This window comes from Brachyistius frenatus, unplaced genomic scaffold (assembly GCF_029030835.1).
Source record: "Brachyistius frenatus isolate BFR_SWC_R1_liver_20210118 unplaced genomic scaffold, ASM2903083v1 Contig_1, whole genome shotgun sequence".
In the NCBI taxonomy this organism is placed as follows: Eukaryota; Metazoa; Chordata; class Actinopteri; family Embiotocidae; genus Brachyistius; species Brachyistius frenatus.
This window is the reverse complement of record NW_027210600.1, coordinates 12,076,857-12,097,558: the sequence shown is the minus strand read 5'-3', so window position 1 is coordinate 12,097,558 and position 20,702 is coordinate 12,076,857. Positions and strand designations below refer to the sequence as shown.

At 40.6% G+C, this 20,702-nt stretch overlaps 2 protein-coding genes and 1 long non-coding RNA gene across 3 annotated transcripts; 2 read left to right on the top strand and 1 right to left on the bottom strand.

The window, feature by feature from the left end:
• The first annotated feature begins 2,697 nt into the window (after positions 1–2,697).
• Positions 2,698–5,511, top strand: LOC138616847 (zona pellucida-like domain-containing protein 1). Its single transcript, XM_069691415.1, has 9 exons — positions 2,698–2,797; positions 2,988–3,214; positions 3,397–3,587; positions 3,707–3,779; positions 3,864–3,961; positions 4,090–4,173; positions 4,253–4,424; positions 4,776–4,875; positions 5,040–5,511. The coding sequence occupies exons 1-9, from the start codon at positions 2,704–2,706 to the stop codon at positions 5,207–5,209; spliced, it is 1,209 nt and encodes a 402-aa protein (XP_069547516.1). The 5' UTR covers positions 2,698–2,703; the 3' UTR covers positions 5,210–5,511.
• Positions 5,512–5,726: 215 nt separating this feature from the next.
• On the bottom strand, positions 5,727–18,694 carry LOC138616301 (apolipoprotein A-IV). Its single transcript, XM_069690519.1, has 5 exons — positions 18,673–18,694; positions 7,375–7,460; positions 7,177–7,235; positions 7,009–7,102; positions 5,727–6,880 (listed from the first exon to the last, which is right to left on the bottom strand). Exons 3-5 carry the CDS (start codon positions 7,223–7,225, stop codon positions 6,025–6,027), a joined length of 999 nt encoding a protein of 332 aa, XP_069546620.1. The 5' UTR covers positions 7,226–7,235; positions 7,375–7,460; positions 18,673–18,694; the 3' UTR covers positions 5,727–6,024.
• Positions 11,303–12,835, top strand: LOC138616841 (uncharacterized). The gene is made up of 3 exons (XR_011310622.1): positions 11,303–11,375; positions 12,193–12,313; positions 12,566–12,835. It is a non-coding gene; the product is annotated as an uncharacterized lncRNA (long non-coding RNA).
• Positions 18,695–20,702: the final 2,008 nt, after the last annotated feature.

The window sequence follows — 20,702 nt, the reverse complement described above, 5'->3', positions numbered from 1 at the left end:
ATAACATAACATTTACATAACTGGTGAAAATGCAACATGCACATTTATGCATTTCTTTTAACAATTTGACAGTGTCACATATACCTCTAATAATATATTAGTTGCAGGAGATGTTGTTATGCAGAAAACCTAAAGTACAGTTTGACAATAATTCTGCAGTTTTACTTCTATCTACTTCAATTTTGAAGACAGGACTTGTAATAGAATGTTTTACAATATTGTTTTTGGTAATAATTATTGTGCTCTGAGGATGTAACAGCATTATTTCTGCTACACAAGAAACCAAAGCTCACTTTTTGTTGAATAGACAGAAAAACATTTGGACTTCTCAATTACTTGTGTGAGTGATATACAATATTCACACCCAGAGGGGTCATTAGCTACACTGATGCTCTGCTTTACTGTACATGCCCACAGAGTACAGTACCAACTCCTCACAAGCTTCCCAGTGTATCCTCTTTCTTCCAAATCTAAATCTGTTATCTCCTCTGGGCCTTGTTTTCATTGTTTTCTAATGTCATTGTATATCGGTAACTATTGTTGGTCTTGGTGAAAGAAACCAGTAAAAATGTAGCCGGCACAAATCACTGCTGCAGCACGCTGTCATATTAATCATGGTAGTGTTTAACTTTGGCTTCCTGGTTAAAGATGATAGTTTCCCTCCAGTTAATTTCTATCCTGTTCTTTTCTGTCCTATAAACATTGTATCGATGTATCCATCTCGTGCCGTGATATTTCTTTATATATGTATGTATGTTACGTTGTATTTTTACATCAATAAAATTTACAGTCACTTTCTTGTGCCAATTATTTACCTCCATAATTTCAGCCCTGATTTTAGCTTTGTCGCAAAGCTAAAACTTACTTATTTACATTGTTTTTTCAATGATTTATTCAATTTAAAAGAAGGGGGAGAATTTCTCACCTCATGAAGGAACACTTTAGTTTATATATAAAAACTCTTGAAATCAGAGGGATGTGGTTATCATTGGGGAAATACAATACGCTCTTCTCAAAATATCATATCATATCATATAAACTATGTGTCATTACAAATTTACATTATTATTTAATATATGGGCTATGGGTGGACTATACTGAACCATTAACATCCAGACATGTGAACTTCATGTCCAGACATCCTTACATAATCTAAAATCTGACTGTGCAGCCATGGGGATTATAGGAAAATGAAGCTGAGAATGTGATTAAAGTGGAGCAGAATGGCCAGTGATTTGTTTCCAAACAGGATGTCATGGGAGGTAAAATCATATGGGATCACTGAAGAGATTGTAAAAGAGTGACGCATCTGTGGATAGTGTGACAAATGTCTTCTCTTACCATGGGCACTTTTGTAAAAGCACTGATGCTCCTTTTCATTCCATACTATTGAGGAACAATGGGTCATCTCAGTTGAGCAGTGACAGTTGTGGCCCATAGCGAAATAGACGACCTGTAGACACAATAGAGGAGAAGTTTGTCATGCAAGGGAAATTAACAAGGGTTTCACTTGGTTGACTGAGCACTTTATAGCTTGTGGCAATTATGATCACCTTTCAAACATTCATGGTTTTTCATTCTCAAAACACAAATCCACTATTTAAGACATTACATATTTCTGTACAATGTTTTGTAAATCTTGGAAGTTGTACATTTTGGTTTTGATAGTTTTGGTTTTGAAATATAGATTACTTGATTATTGTTGATTCGTGCAGTATCTTATTCGTTAAAAGTGGATTTTTGCAATCATCTAGAATGCATGTATGCTGCATGTTTTCTGGTAACTGTTTTATCATTTGATTTTGAACTGCAGTGTGCAATACGGGTTTCCGGTAAAGCTGCCCAAATGAGGCAAAAAGTATTGTATGAGGAAGAAATATATTCATGCACAACTATAATGTTGATAGTTTCAAACTGCAGCTCTTAAGCTTCATCAAGTGTATTACCAGTAAGTATGCACTTTGCATGCAACTGCATCTGGTATTCTTTAATCGTAATTTTTGATGGCGGGAAATATGAAACAATACCTGTCTTTAACCTGAGGGATCTGTTTTGAATCCCACTGACACATTAATCTGCTGGGTGAAGATCTAACAGTAAACCCTGCCAGGAGCTGCTGCTATCTGAATGAGAAGTTACGGTATACACGGAGAAAGTGTGTGTGTGTGTGTGTGTGTGTGTGTGTGTGTGTGTGTGTGTGTGTGTGTGTGTGTGTGTGTGTGTGTGTGTGTGTGTGTGTGTGTGTGTGTGTGTGTGTGTGTGTGTGTGTGTGTGTGTGTGTGTGTCTGTGTCTATAGTTAGTCGGAGGGAGGGCTTAAGAGTCACATTTGGTTTTAGGTATCTAAACACTATAAAAGCCATGTTGCTTGACTACTTGTGACAAACACCTGCTCAGGTGCCACCAAGGTAAGACACTCATCAGGTGGTTGCATATTAATTATTTAAAATGTACTATTATATTTTCAAATTAAAGCGTATATACGTATTATTAATTGGTGATATAAATTAAATAAAAGTTTTATTTTGCAAGACAAAACTAATCTTGCAACATATGTTGATTTTGCGGACTGCAGTCACATTAAATAGTGTTTTTTTTTTTCCAATTGATGGTTGTCTGAACAAACACTATTGTTGTATTGATGGTGCATTTGTTGTTTTGTCTCCTTCTAGGAGTAATCAAACCAACAGCCTCCTCCAGACAACATGAGTCTGTACCTTTGTCTCCCTCTGCTGGCTGCGCTGCTGCAGCCTGCTCTGTGTGTCTACAGCTGTTCGTCTCTGTATGAGAGGAACCCAGGTAGGTTTTCACTGTTTTCACTATAGACCAGCACAATAAGGAAAAAAATATATTTGTTTTAAAAATGTGGTAGGCGTGCCGTGCCGGCTTTATAATATCAACCGAATCACCAGAGCAGTTTAAAATCCTCACAATGTTAAAACATAAATCTGCACAATCATTTAATTCACACTAATTCTCTCTTTCTCAGACAACTCAGACCTGATGGTCGACTGTGGCACCAGCATGATTACCCTGGAGATCAACCTATGCACGGCTCAGTGGTCAGGCTTCAACACCACAGACCTGGCACTGAATGGAAACCACAACAATACAGAGTGTCAGGGCTCTGTGGACACCAGTGTGGACCCTCCAATCATCCGTTACCAGCTTCCTATTAACCACAGTCAGGACAATCCCTGTCGCCAGTCTCTGCAGGTCAGAAGGTGTCCGTCAAAAGATGCTGAATAATATCAAATTACTGCAAGAGATTAGAAAGAAAATGACAAATACATGGAAACTGGTGCTGCAGTTGGATGTTAGATGGACAACACTTTACGTATGTTTGGCAGCATAGAAGAAGCCCGTGTGATGATTGTGTCTATTGCTGTCTTGTTCAGATTGTGGACGAGGTCCCGGACCCCACAGGTCCCTTCAGCAACTTCTTAAATATCCAGTCAGTTATCATCACAGGATACATTGACACTCCCAGATCTGACCAGGGGATGATCAGCTATGCCACCGACCTCTATTACCACTTCTCCTGCCGCTACCCTCTGGAGTACCTGATCAACAACACACAGATCGTAGCGTGAGTAAATAGAAATACTTATTTTGTGCAAAAAATGATATTTTATGATTATCATTTATACAGTAAGTCTGAAAGTTTGTTTTTGTCTCTCTTTTTCTATCTTCTCCATGATTATTAAGCTCTTCAGTCTCGGTGGCGACCAGCGATAATAATGGGACCTTCATTGATACACTAAAAATGAGTGTTTTTAACGTAAGTACATGTTGGCACTCAGCTCACTCAGACACACAACAAAGATTTGTTCTCTAGTTTTACTCTGATGTCTTACTTTTCCAGGACTCTGACTATGTCCATGGATTAATAGTACCCTCAACTGGGCTTGAGCTCCGGAGCAGGATCTATGTGGAGGTCAAGGCCATTAACCTCACAGGAAAGTAAGTGAATCCCATTAGGATGAGTGGATGCTCGTGGACAACTTGTTCATCATGAAACTGAAACTTAAATAAAAGTGATCACGATGTGTTCTTGTGGGAAACTCATTGATTCATTGCCCTGTTTTCAGTTTCCATTTACTGCTCGATCACTGTTTTGGTACTCCCACTCCTTACAACATGTCACAGAGTGAGCAGCACAACTTCTTCACTGGGTAAAGAAACACACATCAGAGGACTAACTTCATACATTACTTTTTAAAATATACATTAAATAATCTTGCTCTCCTCCAGCTGTTCAAATGACCAAAGGACGGCTGTGACAAGCAATGGCCTTTCCAAAGTTGCCCAGTTTAACTTCGAGGCCTTCCGCTTCGTTCAACATCGCGACCAGGCGAAATCCAGCATCTATTTGCACTGCATACTGAGACTGTGTGAGCCGAGCAAATGTCAAGAGCTGCTGTCTGTAAGTTAATATGTTAAGAATGAATGACTCGGATCATAAGATATCAGAGGAAGTAATGGAAAGCAGATTTCCAAGGTACTTATTGGCAATATTTCAAGGGCAAAGATTTGAAGGAGACAGTTATACATTTCACTAATACTTTCAGCTTATTAGTTAGCTGACAGTAAGCGAAGACAGGAAAGGAGGGAAAACGGATGGGAAAAACTACAAACTTCCTTCATGGCACTTCTTCATCATTTTATTATAATGCAAAACAAATTAATCCCATATTATCTATGAAACTTAATATGTATATTAAAAATCAATAGTTTCTAATATATATATGACTGAACCCAACTGAATGTTTTTCAGGCTTGTAATAACAGAAGAAAAAGATCTGTGACCCCTTTTGGAGAAGAAAGTGGTGAATCTGCAACCGTCACAGTTGGACCTCTTTTCACTGCTCGGGAAGGTTTGAAAAATTTATTTTTACTTGTTTGCTGGGATTTTCAAACACCATGATAAACTTTTTCATTGACCTTTTCTCTTATCTTCAGATTCAGCCATGCCCTTTGCAGCTGCCCACAGTGAGTACACTTTAATTACTTATAGATTCTGGCATACATCTTAACGTAGGGATTTTGACTGATCTCTCCTCGCATATCACAGGTGATGCCATGGCATCAGAGTGGGATGACGTTAACGTGACGGGCCTGGTGGTGGGGGTGGTGTTTGGATCAGCTGCTGCTGTCTTGCTGGTTCTTGGTGGCTGGTTTGTCTTGAAGAAGTTTTATTGGGCGGGATGATTATCTAACATATTTCACTGACAGATCAACTGGAAACTGTCTTAACCTAAGGCAGGAAAGTTGATTGTCATATTCATATTGTCATACCTGATTGTAACTGCAGGTGTATTGTAAGAACGTAAAACCTGATAATGTTGTGTTTTTTCAGTAATAACCTAATGTTCTCGTGGGGTAACCAGGGAAACCAACTAAATACCGTGGTACCTTATGTAACTTTTTATACTTTATGATTTCTTTAATCATTTATTGGTTATGAAGGAACATCCAAACCTGAAATGTAAAAACTGAGTAAGCAATTTAAGAACTGGATATTTTTTATATTTTATGGAAGAATAAGTTCGCTTCGATGATACCTGGGAAGCTGCCTACTACATGTTTGTTCTACAATGTTATAGATGTCTTGTATATAACCTCATTTGCATTTTTAAAGCACTTCTAAGCAAATTCAAGTACATTGTATTCATAAATAAATAAAAGTGAAGTTTAAATTCAAGTTATTCTTGCACTCTGTAGTTGATCAGACATAACTGAAATAAAATAACAACCGGCAATTAGTACAGCATCATCAATAACTTTACTCTCAAATGCAACATCTTTTTATATGGTGTAGTAAATACATACCGACAGTGAATCACTCATTCACATACAGAATAAAACATTCACTGAATGAAATAATATGTCAATCAAATTCATACATTCAAGAATATTTACAGGCTATTTACTGTTCTGGTACATTGGCAAACAACAAACCAAATTCATGGTCAAGAATAGGGACAAATTAACAAATGATTGCGATTAAGTTTAGTTCGGGTTTGTTACTGCACTGAATGCAGAATGTCCTGGATCAGAGCAGAGAGTTTAACTGAGAAGTCCTCCTGCAAAGAGCCACCCTCCTGTACAGATGAGGTGGAAGCTGGAGACAGGCTGGACGCTCGGTGGACCTCCAGCTCCTCTTCCAGCCCCATGAACAGCCTCTCCATCCAGACCTGAAGTGCTTGGCTCTGCAGGGCTGCATTTTGGCAAAACCTCTCCACACTGCCTGTCACTTCGACCTTATGAGGCTGTGCAGTCTCTAGCAGAGCAGCAAGTTGTGCTCTGAGGGCCCCCACCTTGTTCTGTGCCTCCTCCCTTAATGAGCTCACTTCCTGTCCCAATCTGGAGCTCATTTCCTGCCAGACCTTTGACTTGGCTGCCTCTTCCTCAGCACTGATCTGTTTCAGATGTTCAATCACCCCACTGGATGTGGAATGGAAGTCACTGATGATGTTGGCCAGCTTAAAGCTGCTGTGCTCCAGGGTTTGGCTCATCCAGTGGAAGGCTTCCTGATAGAGAACTGGATTGGCCTCTGCCTGAGCCTCAGCTGTCTCCAGGTCCTGCAGATAGAGACTCAGCTGGCTGCATAGATCTTGGGTGTTACTGTTGAGAGAGGTCTGGAGCTGCTGGATGAGGGGAGTCAAGCGTTCCCTCATGCTGGCCATGGTGGAGCTGAGATTGACTGGAGATGGGGACAACCTCTGCCGCAGCTCGGCCAGCTCCTGGCGCAGATGGATACGCAGACGCTCCGACTCCATGGTGAGTTTGCGCTGCATCTCCTCTGCCACAGGGCTCCTGTTGTCTTCATCTTGTTGGTTGTAAAGGCCACTGCTGTCTATGTAGCTCTTGTAAATCATTCTGTTCAAAGATAGAAAAAAGCACTCCATTATTAGGTGTTAAGCTATTTAATCCACTCTGGCTTCAAGTCCATTAATGTCCATTCATTGCAGATCTTAAATCTATACACCTTAGTTTAGTCAACTTACACCACATCTTTTCTGAGGTCCGTCTTGTCATGAGCCTGGTTGGTGTTTGAGTCAGCCCAGGTTGCCTCCCTGGTGTCACGGTGTATTGAGTATGCTGCAGACCAAAAAGACATAAATGAATAAAAAGAAATACGATGCAAAAATAAATATTTGAGGAATCATGAATACCGATAGCTGTCAAAAATGAATGGGCGAAGATCACAACTTTTAGATGCATGTTTATCTTTCTGTGGAGAAACAGATGAGAGAAATACATAAGAAATCATTGAAATCTGAACATTTCCATACATTATCTATAACTCCTTTTCCACACATTCTTTGCACAGACTAAGAAGATAAGTGTGTGAAAGATATGTTGGCCTTTACCTGACGATCAGGGCTCTGCAGAGCGACTTCTCATCTCATCTCACTTATAAAGGTCCTTGTTATCAGGATGGCGGCCCAAACTCTGCCTGTGTCAATAGTCAACACGTGGAGGGTCACCACACAACACAACATGCACATACACACAGAGCTGCAAACACACATCCACACACACTGGGTGAGGACACACTAAAACCATTCATTGTAAAAACGTCACAGAATTATTGCAGCATTGATTCAAGAAAATTGTGTCACACTGATAACGATGTCCCACTTTAAGAGAGTCCGAGAGGGTGAAAGTACTTCCATAACTATTGCAATAAGATAACAATAAAAATACTGGCATTAGATATTTATACTGTTATGATAATGATACAATAGAACGACAGCAGCCGACAAAACGATGCCTTTGTACTCTTAGTCTGAATAAAGTAAAAAAAAATAAAGTGAAAATGAGGTCGAAGTTTATTGGAGTGACCTCAAACAGTTCAACAAGTTCATGTTTGTATGTCTACAATCAGATTGGAAACTTGTTTGGTATTTTTTTTATTTTTTTTATTGTGTAACACTTCCCGGTATTGAGTTTTGGATCAGCTCCCAATGTTTCGATTATCATGGGTTGCTTGAGAGGTGAATCAACAGTCTACACATCAGTGTCTGTGCTGCTTGTCAGCACACAGAAGCTCAAAACAGGCCAAGTAAACACAGCTGATTATGCTAAATGCTGAGTTCTTTCTTTTTACAAAACAGGCAATGAAGGAAATCAACTTACAGGACAGCTTTAAGCACTTGTGCATGTACAATCGGAGATATTTTTGCTTGTTACATTTTTCAATTAAAATATGTTCATATCTCCTGTATTTCATGTCCTGTCTATGATCCAATTATTCTGTTGTGTATTTGCAAATGAATTGTGGAGGTTTTTCCACTAGTGACAGAGACATGTGGGTGAAAGTTGAATCCTGTTCAGTTAGATAAGTTACAAGTCATCATTGGAGGATCATAGTTCATGGCTACTGTGATGAAATACCTACGTTATACCAGTTATCCAAAGTCCAACATTTATTTTGATACAATAACAGAGTGAGTGAGAACTTTGGTTAATATACATAAAAACATCTCTGTAGACTGCCTTCTGCACTGATGAATCATCAGTTGAACAGTCGGCATACAATACCACAGTATGTGGTCACAAAAGGCCTTGTTACACAAAAAAGTGACATGACTGCACAAGCACACAATAATTTATAATTCTATAAGATATCACATTACACAGCACTTTTTGTAACTCTTTACACCTTATGTCATAACAAACGGGGGCTGTGCCTGTTTAATTTAATATAGAGCAAAGAGGAGCAGGGGTTACAGTACACAGGCCTACAGATATCAGCATCAGATGAGCTCGAGGTTTCCGTAAAACAAGGCAAAGCTTTAATGGTGTCAAACATGTTTGTCCCAGATGCTATCTAAATAAATGCTAAACATACAAAAGTTAATAATTTTTGTGAGCTCATACACATCAACAACATACGAATCATTCGATGCGAATGAACTGCCAGTTGTGAGCTGCACAGACCTTGACCTCAGTCTTTTTTCACATTCTACAAGACTGCAAGTCACTATCAACAAGTGAACACAAACGAACAACAATAAACTTCAATATGTTTGTCAAAGTGGTTGATTTACAGCTGAAGCAGCATGTGACGCATGCAGTGCTCAGTAGACTCCTCTAAAGCAAAGCTGTGTTGATGTACATAGAGAGTCAAATCATTAATCAGTATCACGGGAGGATTGAGAAGAACAAATGCAGAAATGTGATCCGGTAGCACCAGGCAGCCGTACTCCACCAGCAACCAGTCACTCCACTGTCACTGTCACCTTACCTTACCGGCCTCATAAATCATTCAGCACGCCGCTGAAAGTTATGCAGACTAACTATCCCACTACTTTCTTTGCAGCTCTGTCCACCAACGGACAGCTCAGGTCATGTGTGCAGAGCAGCAGACAGAAGAGTTTTATCAAAGGAGTGAGCGTACAGAATCTGCATAACTACGTTCATTCTGGCCAAAACAAGGATCATGGATGAAGTGCTGCAAATTTGTGCTTGAATCTAGGTTAGAGGTGGGTTTCTTGTTCACCTGCCCTTTACTTATTAGGTTTACATATTAAGAATGTTACAAACATGCAGATGCATGTGGTCTGGGTGTCTGTTTACCTCTGTGGTACTAACTCTGGCCCATGGAAACAACTTTGGTCAACATCACCAGGAGAGACCACTCTGCCAGCCAGGTAGGCTGCACACTATGTTTAAAAATTTTTTTGTTCTTGTAACATGACAACAACAACCAAGAAAATGAAAAAAAAAAAAAAAAAAAAAAAAATCCAAACCAAATGCTGTTGCATGTCAGGACATACAGTAGTATTTCTATCAGGTTTCTACTGCCCGCCGGGGAGCCTCATTCCGGTCCCATGTCCTAAAGGAACCTATGGGCCAGCTGCTGGGGCTGTGTCCATTGATGGCTGTCTGCAGTGTCCTCTTCACCACTATTGCCCTAGACCTGGCTTGTATGCCTCCCTGCCTTGTGGTCCTGTGGCTCAGCAGTCTCTGCCTGGCCAGGACACCTGCACCTGCCCAGGAGCGGGACAGAGTTTTCAGGTGTTGTGCATGTGTTTGTTGTTCAAGTGCATTTCACATGATAGAGGGATTGTGGGTTAAGAGTATCACTGTGTTCCCCCTGGTGTGTTTATCTGACCTTGCAATCCTTGTTTTCACACCAACATCTCAGGATGTCACCCACTTCCCCCATTGTCCTGTGAGTCAATCCAGGGAAGAACTCAAAAATCTCAAGTCTATGATTTTTGTTGTTGTTGTCATTATAAAGTCCTGGGAAACAGTGTGCACACTAACATAGTCATGAGATTAGCGTCCTTGCTGTCTCTGAGAAACCTTAGACTAAACAATCTGTAGCTGCAAGCTGAAAGAGCTCAGGATCAAGTTCCTTCACAGCAGGGTTGAGTTTCCCGGCCTGCTGCAAAGTGCACAGGTGTTGAGGTCTCCACTCATCAGCTCAGACTAAAGGGAATGAGATTTTTTTTCTGACTGTTGTGTGAGAGTTTGTGTGAGAAGTAATGTGGAATAAATAATGGAGGGAGGAATTAGGAAAGAAGCAGGTCGTAAAGCTCAATGTTTACTGTGTCTGGGTTTCTCAATGAATAAATGACCAATTTGTCATTTTAAGCAACAAACCAGGCCATAAGATGAACTGTACCCCGCTGTCTTCTCCACAGATAAGTGACGGGCGATGCCACTGTACCATCGGCTATCAACCCACCAGCAACGGAGATATGTGCGTACAACAGCTGTACAATGTCTGCAGAGACGGAAAAACTCGCACACAGTATGGAGACTGTCTGGACAAATATCAGTGGTCTGTTCACTGTAGAAAGCAGGTTAGGGCTTACGCATTTCTATCACACTCAGATGTACACAGAAGTAGAGCAAAGGTAACTGGTCGATCTTTCACAAAATGGCATTTGACAGCAACACAAGTTGGGTCCTAAACTGTGTTTTTTTTCGAGAGCACACTGACTAAACACACTACTATCACAGACAAGGCTAATGAGTACAACCTGGATGTCTTTGCCCTTTCCTCTATGAACCTGACAATACTTTATCTGGCACAGGCTTATATTAAGTCCATTTAATATTTAACTGCTCTCTGTGACTTGTTTGGTTTGCAAAGCTTTCACTGTTCTCACTGTTTAGAAGGAAAAAAAAAAAAGAAGCCTATAGCGGACACTTTGCATTGGTGACTTTCCTGCAGGTGTGTCAAACTGCAGAGGACTATCGGGGCTATGATGGGGTGCTGGGACTGTGTGTTTGTAGAGAGCCTCCTGGCAGAGCTGCATGTGGAGGCCTATGCAGGAGCAGGCCGGCTACTGAACTGAAGCTCCAGTGTCAATCCAGTGGAGAAATGGAACTGGTGTGGAGCTATGACAGTCAGGTGAACAAAGACATTTACAGATTTACACACCATTACATTACATTTTTAACTGCAGCTGACTTCGGTGAGCTGATGGTCGGCGAGAGCTGCTGGTGGCTGCAGGGGAGGAGGATAAAAACAGTGGCATCCAGTCGGACACCTTGGGTGCATTCGACTTTATGCGGCGATGTGCAGCACTGACTTAAAGTGATACATGCTGGATTTGCAACATTGCATGATGATTAGAGCTTTAGCCGGCACAGCAAAATGTCACGATGTCACATAATATTAAAACCTCGTAGAGCAGTTGCTCTCCTCCGGCTGCTCTCATCCAGCCATCTGATTTGTCTATTCTATTCTGCTGTCTGATTGGTCTATTCTGACCTGCTTTCCCATTGGTCTATTCAATCCTGCTCTCCCATTAGTCTATTCTATTCTGCTATCTGACTGGTCTATTCTGACCTTCTTTGTGATTGGTCTATTCTATCCTACTATCTGATGGGTCTACTCTAGCCTGCTCTCCCATTGGTCTATTTCTACCCTGCTATCTGATTGGTCTATTAACTATACTGTTATGGGTGGAGAAAATCAAAAATCCTCTGAATCCAACAGGTGTTTTCCCAAATCGTGATACCTATATCCATATAGTATTTCCACTTAAACTGTCATAGAACAAACATAATGAATAGTTTGTGCTACAATAGCTGATCATACAATGCATACTGTACATCCACACAATGTTGTCTTTACCTCCCCAACAGTGAAAGCTTAAGAAAAGTGTCTTGTGTGTTGCATTGACCTATTAATGGCCAAACCTGTTCATTGTGTGTGTGTGAAGGTGTCGAGCGTCTCTGGCAGCGTAGTGGAGACGGTGTTTAAACAGTGGGACTCCCAGGGGAATCTGCAGTGCAACAGCCATCTCAACTCATCACATCCTGTCTACATTGTTCAGACAACAGGTGGAGACACACACACACACACACACACACACACACACACACACACACACACACACACACACACACACACACACACACACACACACACACACACACACACACACACACACACACACACACACACACACACACACACACACACACACACACACAATGACTTTTCTATCCCGCACTTGATTTCTTTGTGGCTTCCTGTCTCTCACATGTCTTCCTTTCACTCCATCTGGCTCTCGCCTCACTGTGTGTTTGCAGAGGCAGGCTTCCTTGGCCTCCTCAGTGGCCTCCCAAAGGAACTTCAGCCACTGTTTCCTGACATCACACAGCTGGACTTAGAAAACTCAGCTGGTTTGTCACAACAAAAAAATGCATGAAAACACATAATAATGAATGCAATATCAAATTTGCCTGGACACTAACAAGTAATTACAGTAATAATGTTGGTCCCATGCTGAACATTTTCAGAGGAAGATTATGTTATGTTGCGGGAAGTCACCAATGTGGAAGATATCAGTCATGGAGCAAGAGAAATGGATTCCAGAGAGAGGAGAGGAGATATTAAAGAAGAAGGGAGAGAGGCGAGTCTGACTGGAGTTCTGAACCCAACAACTTGTCTCCATCTGGGTGATGTTATACTGTTCACCGTCGACACGCGTCACTATCCTCAGTATGATGTGTAAGTCGGATGTTTGTTATAAAAGGTTTTCATCGTGATTTTTTTCTGCAGTTCATTTATGTTTCAATCGTTTCTTTATGTCATTCAGTAACAACCTGTACAACACAAACAGTGACTTTGACTGGGGTGCGTTCAGACAACTAAAAGAAGAGCTAACACTGTCCTGGACTCCTCCCACCTTCTTTTCGGTGGTCTTTAGCCAGCCGGGCGTCTATGTTTTTACACTGAGCAGCTATCAGCACAAACACTTGGTAACTCAAATTTAAAATAATACAAGCATTTAAGGTACCCTGTGTTGTTATAATTTTGAACAACGGTTTCTTTTAATTTTTTTTACAACATTGTTAATCAATTACATCGAATGCTTTTTTAATCTTGCAAAACTTGTTTTGACCCCGACATTATTTATGTCAGCCTCTTCTAAATATTTACTTTCGCCATTTGACCTTTTTCAGATCTTTGTATTTGTTAGCGTCACATGTCCTTTGAGACAGTTTCATGCATTTGCTAGAGGGACCAGCTAATCGCTATAAAGCTCCTACAGCTCCACAGGGTTCAAACATTTCATAGGGCACCTTTAAGACAGCTTGGTTTGCTCCTGGACATCACAAGACATAAACATGACATGTGATTTTTTTTTAAAACTTATGTCAAACCAAACAAATTTCTTAATTTAGTTTTAAGTAAAGTTAATTCTTACATAAATGTACATTTACAAACTAGAAAGATACGGATAAATTCCCTCACTTTCGTTTGCTCTCTAATTTTACTGTGATGCCTGCACACTGGTCACTGACCACTAACTATTGATTTTGTCCTTACTCAGTATATACGAGTGATGCCTGCAGGTGGCCAGTGTTATGAGCCAGGCCCCTTCTTCCCTACGATCCCTCGTCATGTGACCAGGATGGGAATCAGTAGAAGACGCAACCTGTTACTCCGGCCAGATTGGCTAGTGACCGGGGGAATGCTGTTTGGCGCTGTGGTCATCCTCTGTTTATGCGTTACTCTGCTGGTTAGCGTGCATACACAAACACATGCTGCCACTAGATGTTAAGGTTTTCAAAGTGTCATTCACATTAATGATACATTCTACGTGTAGATCCTGTTCCGTGAATACGGCTGGCCGGAGAAGGAGCCAATCAAAGCACGGTATCGCTTGTTGCAGTTGGCCTACCACATGGATGACTACTCATCAAAAGGTTCAAGGGTGATCTCAATTAGGAAGACTCACCGAAACCAACAAGCCAGAATGACACGAGACTCCATTCAACCAGGTGGAATATTGGAGCTACAGACATTACACACAAACGCATGACCACTCAGCTCATTCAGAGCATGAAGGCCAACACGTTGCATAACTTACACTCAAACATGATCTGCATGCCGTCAACCAATGAACCTACAGTGTGCACACATAACACACATGAATTGACAATGACACTTTGACGACCCTTGTGGCTTCTTATGTAACACTGACAGTGACCCCTTGGGACGTGCTTCCACCCAACCAACTACTGTTGAAAAGGCTGTTGTCTTACACGGATTATCGTGTGCAGTGAAAATGGAAACAACCCAAAATGTCAGAGGACTTGGGAAATCACATCAGATGACAATATCTTAAGAATGTGCATTTTACTGTTTAAAATGTCACACTAAAAAGTTCTTAGCCTGGCCTGATAGTTGTTTATGTTTTGACTGCATAGTAGTGTTAAAACGTTCCTCTCCTGTCAGCCATTAAAAAGCTTTTGGTCCATGATGCTTGCTACATGCATGCAATTATTCATCAAAGCTACTGATGTGCCTACATTATCCAAAGCACGCACCAAAACTTAACATTAGAAGTTTTGAGCTTCTCCAAAACAAGCATATAGTTGGATGAAGTTCATCGATCCTTCCCAGGCAGCACATTATGTGAGCTTTTCAAAGTTCTTCTTAAGATAGAACTTATGGATTTTAAATGTTTTATATTCTTGTCATCACACTCTTTCTGTCTCACTGTGTTTTGCTCACTTGATTGCAGTCTGTGCAGACACCTTGGAGGATTTCTGGGATTATGAACACCAGGTGGATCTGGAGGCTTTCAGCAGCAACACCTTCTACACCCTCCTACTCAAACAGAGCCTGTCTGTCACGACACATCTGGGACAGCTCACCACTGAGGTCCGCACCTGTTAGTTTAGATGCAAATTAAACATAAAGCATGTGAAAGGACTGACGCACGACCTCTTGTCTCCTTCACATTCACTTTGATACATGTTATTTTCTTGTAAAGAAAACCTTTCGAGAAAAGTATGAAATTAAATTGAATTAAATTAAAAGCTGTATATTACACATGCCCACATTATTGTTTTATGAATAGTTCATGAATAATTTAATGAAGTACGAGGCTTCCATGATTGCATATTGCAGCTTCATGGTTACTTTGCAGTCCCTTATTTCCCTCAATCCCTGGTACAATGCAATGGCTCTTTCTTTTCTTCCTATCTTTCATCTGACTCTTCTTCATAGACAGTTGCTAATTAAAATCTAAGTCTATTGAAAGAGGTTGGGTGTCGCACTGGAATGCCTCTGTTTTTTGTCACAACCTTCTCTGTCCTGTGTCCTTCTTATTTGTACCATGAAAATGCTTTCTGCAGTATAGAAGACACAGATTGTTGTTACAGCCCTCAGGTAAACTGAGGTGATAAAGAGGTAAAAGGAGATGGCACACCTGTGTCATTCCACAAACATGCATGTTTCACCATTGTTGGTTGGTTTTAGGGTGGAGTTAGACATTTCATCTGTTTACTGCAATCTTATTATGTTTTTGCATTCCTCATTTTGCTTTCAATATGTGTGTCTGTGTGTATCCAGGTAAAAGAGCTATATCCAGGGAGTGCTGGGGAAACTGCACTCTCTCCACCCACGCCTGATCACTGAGGAGAGAGTGGGGGAGGGTTATGACAGGTTGAGGAGGGAGATGGAGAGAGAGGTGCTGCGACGAAAGTCTTTGGCCCCACAGCTGAGGACTCTACTCGACAGTCAGTTGCAGGTTTACAATATTATTACATCTGTACTTCTTCCATTGTATCCATGTAAAGAAATTACTTCTGTAAACTTTATAAATCTCACTTAAAACAGAAGCTGTATTTTTGTACTCTATAGACAAAAACAACTATCATTTGATTGTTTATTATGTGCAGTTTTATTCTGTTGTGTGATTAATTAAAGTTAATTTAGAAAATGTCTATTTAATTCTATTTACACAAAATTACTTAGAATATTTAAATCGGAAACAACAACAAAAATACTATAACTTTGAGTGGCCAAATAAATAAAATAAATACCCTTTAATCACACAATTGGATCAGTTATGCCTGATTTCCTCCAGGTTCTGAGGCAAGAGCAGCAGGCCCAGCAGAGGGTCCACAGTGTGTTCACATCTCATCTCAGAGAGTGCACCAGACTACTGCCCAAGGTTTATAGCGACAACCAACCTTCATCTGAGATGCACCAGCAAACGTAAAGCTTAATTTTGTCATGTGATAATGCAGAACTTAGTAGTAGTAGACTGTTGTTTATCCTCTGCTTAGAGTCAGAGGCAACATGTAAACCAATGTTCTCCCATGTTCAGTCTGATCCAGAGGCTCACATCCCTGGTAGAAGAGATGGGAGAGCTGGTGTCAGCAGAGTGCCAGCGCCAGGGGGCCTGGGGGCTGTTGGGTGAGGGTACTGGGGCTAGGCTGCTCTGCCCTGACACTGGGACTGTCCTGACCAAAGAGGACATCTTTGGTGAGTTGTACACCTCTGCATTAGATTAAACTTTGCCCCTGAATTGTAAAGAAACACCACTATCTACTGCTCAAGATGTGTACTGCAAGGCAGCCTGGGTAAAGAGAAAATAACACTAAAGGTGTGTTTAAAAAAAACAGTAATTTAAATTGTTAAAAATACATTCAGTGTATACTGAATTAAATACATGTGTTTTGCATTGTAATTAATGTTCCATTTAAAAAAAAGAAAAGAAAAGAAAAGCTGTCCACCTTGCACGTGACATCATCATTATCATTGACAGTGAGATGATTGCTCACAATAATCTCCTCTTGCCTAAATACAGGTCCTGATGGGTCCCTGCGTGCCTCTCAGGGCAGCTCACTGTGATTCAGTCACAGGCCTCATAAGGCCAAATGCTCACAGCCACATGTTGCTGAGCAGCGGTCACACCATGGCAGTGCCACCTGATTTTGTCCTTCACCCACAGACTGGCAGAGTCATGCCCATTGCTGGCAGCGTGGCCTATGATCCTGCCAGCTCTACATTAGTGTTCACTGCTGACCCCTGCACAGGTAACACGCCGGGTGTTTGTTTATATGAATGATGCCAGTCCGAAATTAATTACAGATCACAAATTAAGACAGAGAAAAAAGTTATTTTATCATTAAAGAAAATAAAACCATCCCTTAAACTGTTAATGATGGAATACAAAATCTGCAACTGATAATGTATTTTGCATTCAAGTAGCCAAATACACATGATAATAATAGTAATTATGGTTAGTATGATATAAAATGTATATCACTATAACTGTTTACATTTTTTTCTCAGTCACAACAAATGTTATGATATGTATTTATTCTACACATGACATTTCCATTCTTCTGCTGTCTTATGTGTTTACTTCAAGTAATTATAGCATGACAAGTTTGAGACCTCAGGACTGAAACGGATTAATAACGTCTGATTAAATGCCACTTGTTGTTGTTAACTATTCACAGTATAATTCTATGGGATTTTAGCTACTTATTTCTTATATTATGGCCCCCTGCAGGAGACAGTAATAGAGTAATAGAGATAGTAATACAACTTATATTATATATTAAAAACGTTAAAGCAATGGATTGGTCAAAGACAGCGAACCTTCGACGTTAGCAAATGAGCTATCTTTTACATATTAGAGAATAAGGAATGTAAGAGGAAATTAATTACATTATCTACAGATCTTGTATGGATCATCTAATATAAGTTAATCATGTGGTATTTCCTGGTGGAAAACTTGATGAACCTGAGATGAATATAATAATTTATTGCCAATTCTTTGTGGTTTATTGGAAGACATTCTAGTAAAAGTATGAAATATCAGAGTGAAAGGTCACAAAGAGGGCAAGCCAGTATGTAAACTGAAAAACTGTCATAACGTTAGTTAACTGATGACAGTGTAAAAGTAATATAGCTCATAAAATACGTTATTTCATTGATAAGATTGAGGACATACAATGTCTCTCCTTTAAAAAGTTATTGGTGTCATTATTTGTTCCAGACAACAGGAAGTGGGACAGTCCCCTCCTTCCTTTCATTCCATATCCAACTTCCTGCCACTCAGACCAGCCTCTGCCCAGTACTGGGCTCCGAGGCCTCAGACCGGGCCAGAGACTGCAGCTGGGCATTGCCATGGCAGACCCAGACATGGGGGTCCCAGTGCCCATTCTGGCAGTAACCATCCACCCTCAGACTGGACTAGTCTACCCGCTGGGGAGGGTGCATGTCTGCCCCCTCACCCGCTTACCACAGCCCATACAGATTGGTTATCCCATGCTGGACTCCAGGACGGGTAACGTTGTGCTCACTGTTGGAGTCAGCTTAGATCCAGTAACAGGTTAGAGCTGCTGGTGAGTGCCCAGTATAACCAGGGTCAGGTTTACGATACCTTCAGAGAGTTAACCTTGATCTTTATGTCTGTGTAGGAGATGTGCTGCCAGTGGGTGGAGTTCTGCTGGCTGAGTCCTTCATTGAACCTCTGAGTGGGCGGATGGTGAGGGTAGGAGGGGCCAGCATACGGGCTGGACAACTGGTGCCTACAACAGGAGGATACCAGACTTTACTAGACAGCAAGGTGCTTGATCAGATTACTTACTTTTGACAGCATTTAGAAAATTAGACAGATGTCAAAAGACGATACATTTAAGAATGTGATGCATTTCTTTTACTTAGGTCCATTTAGGTTCTGGAGCTTTTGACTAAATCATATACACTCTTTCATCAGAATATGAAGTTATTGTCATGTAGATCAAATGTAGGTCACATTTCCTTATTTTAGTGCATTTCTGGTCTATGTTTATGTGAAAATTGTGATTAAAGTTTATTCCTGACTTTGAAAACAGCTACTGACTAAATAATCTAACCACAGCGTCTGTTATAGGGACCTTTTTCTCAAGGTATGATACACATCCTGTATGTGAAATATGACAATACAGATGTGAGATTATGACACTGATAATAACACATTAATTCAGCCAATGTTTAATTGAAAAATATGAACATTTTTCACAACCAGGTTCTGGCAGCGATGTTCAAAGTATTGGATCTCCTGAAGCCACTTACCGGGGAGTGGGGATCCGATCCAACTTTGCAACATTTGCAGCCCCATCCAGGCAGTGAGAGAGGGAGCGGTCGACAAGATCATCTTCTTGCCGTGGCCAAAGAGCTCCAGCAGGCCTGGGGAAGGAGCCTTCACTGCCAGCTGCAGATGCAGACCAGGTTGGAGGTCCTGCTGGACTGGGCTATGGGTCTCCAGCAGGATGTAGGGACTTTGGGTGAGAAAATGCCAGTGATGAGGGGATGAATGGATTTCAGTCGTCTCTTCTGCGAACTGAATGAAAAACTCTGACTTTACTTATTTCACCAATTCTACTCTCTGCTGATAGTTTCCTCATCTCCCCCACCCGCTTTGTTGCAAATGAGCAGGGTCCTCCGTTTTTCATTGTTTGGAGCTTTTTCCTACATTGACAGAGAAATTGTTTATCTTTAATGGAGAAAGTACTTATTCATTTTTTTCCTTTTAACTTTTCTTTTTAATCTCTGCTTGCTTTTACCTCTGCCCCTTGCAGAGCCGAATTACGTAGAATTATCATCTTGCGGTTGAAAACACACAGATTTTCAAAGTGAAGCCTCAAATACAATTCCAGGAATATTAATAGCAGAGATCATTGCAACTCTTTAAAATGCCCATTCTTATGTAGCAAAGCTTATGGTAAATAAATATTGTCTCAATTTGTTATTCAGGTCTCAGCTTCAAAGTTTAGATTCTGCATTCTAGCAGTGTGTTTCCAACACTGCTTCTGCAATTTCCTTCAGCTTTTACCTTCTTAGGTTTGATTCTACATTTTAGTTGTTTCACCTATTTTGCCTTGCTACAACAAACTCTTTCAGCTTTCAACTTCAAAGTTTTGCTTCTGCATCTCTACATGTTCTTAGAAATTGTCTCCTCATTGAGCCCTGCATTCACAGACCATTTTCCTCTGGAAATGCACTTTCTAATTGGTATATGAATTTCTGAGCTATGACCACAAATCTGTTTTATAAGGTCACAGTGACATGAAACGTAAAATCTATGCAGTTTGTCTCTGAGTGCAAGGGAACGTTTGTGCCAAGTTTGAATAAATTCCCTCAAAGTGTTCTTGAGATATTGTGTTCATGAGTATGGGACGGAACTGTTTCACTTTGTAGTTGTAATTGGGGGAAACAGAAAATGAACAGCAGTCTGCTGCACCCATCTTTGTAAAGCCTTTGTGGTCATAGCAACCATAAATTAATTTTTAAAAATCTTTCCTGACACATGGTTAAAAACAAGTGAAAACTGGTCATTACGTTACATAGGCTGTATATAAAAATGGATGTGGTCTTAGAGAGTGAAGCCTTTGTGGAAGTGCCATAAAGTGCAGTACCACTTAGGGCCAC

Excerpts from the sequence above, each read along its gene's own strand:
- LOC138616847 (XM_069691415.1), top strand. The coding sequence starts at position 2,704 with ATGAGTCTGTACCTTTGTCTCCCTCTGCTGGCTGCGCTGCTGCAGCCT. Across the intron at positions 2,798-2,987 it reads TCTGTATGAGAGGAACCCAG|ACAACTCAGACCTGATGGTC; the intron begins GTAGGTTTTCAC and ends TCTCTTTCTCAG. Across the intron at positions 4,174-4,252 it reads CAGCACAACTTCTTCACTGG|CTGTTCAAATGACCAAAGGA; the intron begins GTAAAGAAACAC and ends GCTCTCCTCCAG.
- LOC138616301 (XM_069690519.1), bottom strand. The coding sequence starts at position 7,225 with ATGCATCTAAAAGTTGTGATCTTCGCCCATTCATTTTTGACAGCTATC. Across the intron at positions 7,103-7,176 it reads TTCATTTTTGACAGCTATCG|CATACTCAATACACCGTGAC; the intron begins GTATTCATGATT and ends TTTGGTCTGCAG. Across the intron at positions 6,881-7,008 it reads GACCTCAGAAAAGATGTGGT|AATGATTTACAAGAGCTACA; the intron begins GTAAGTTGACTA and ends ATCTTTGAACAG.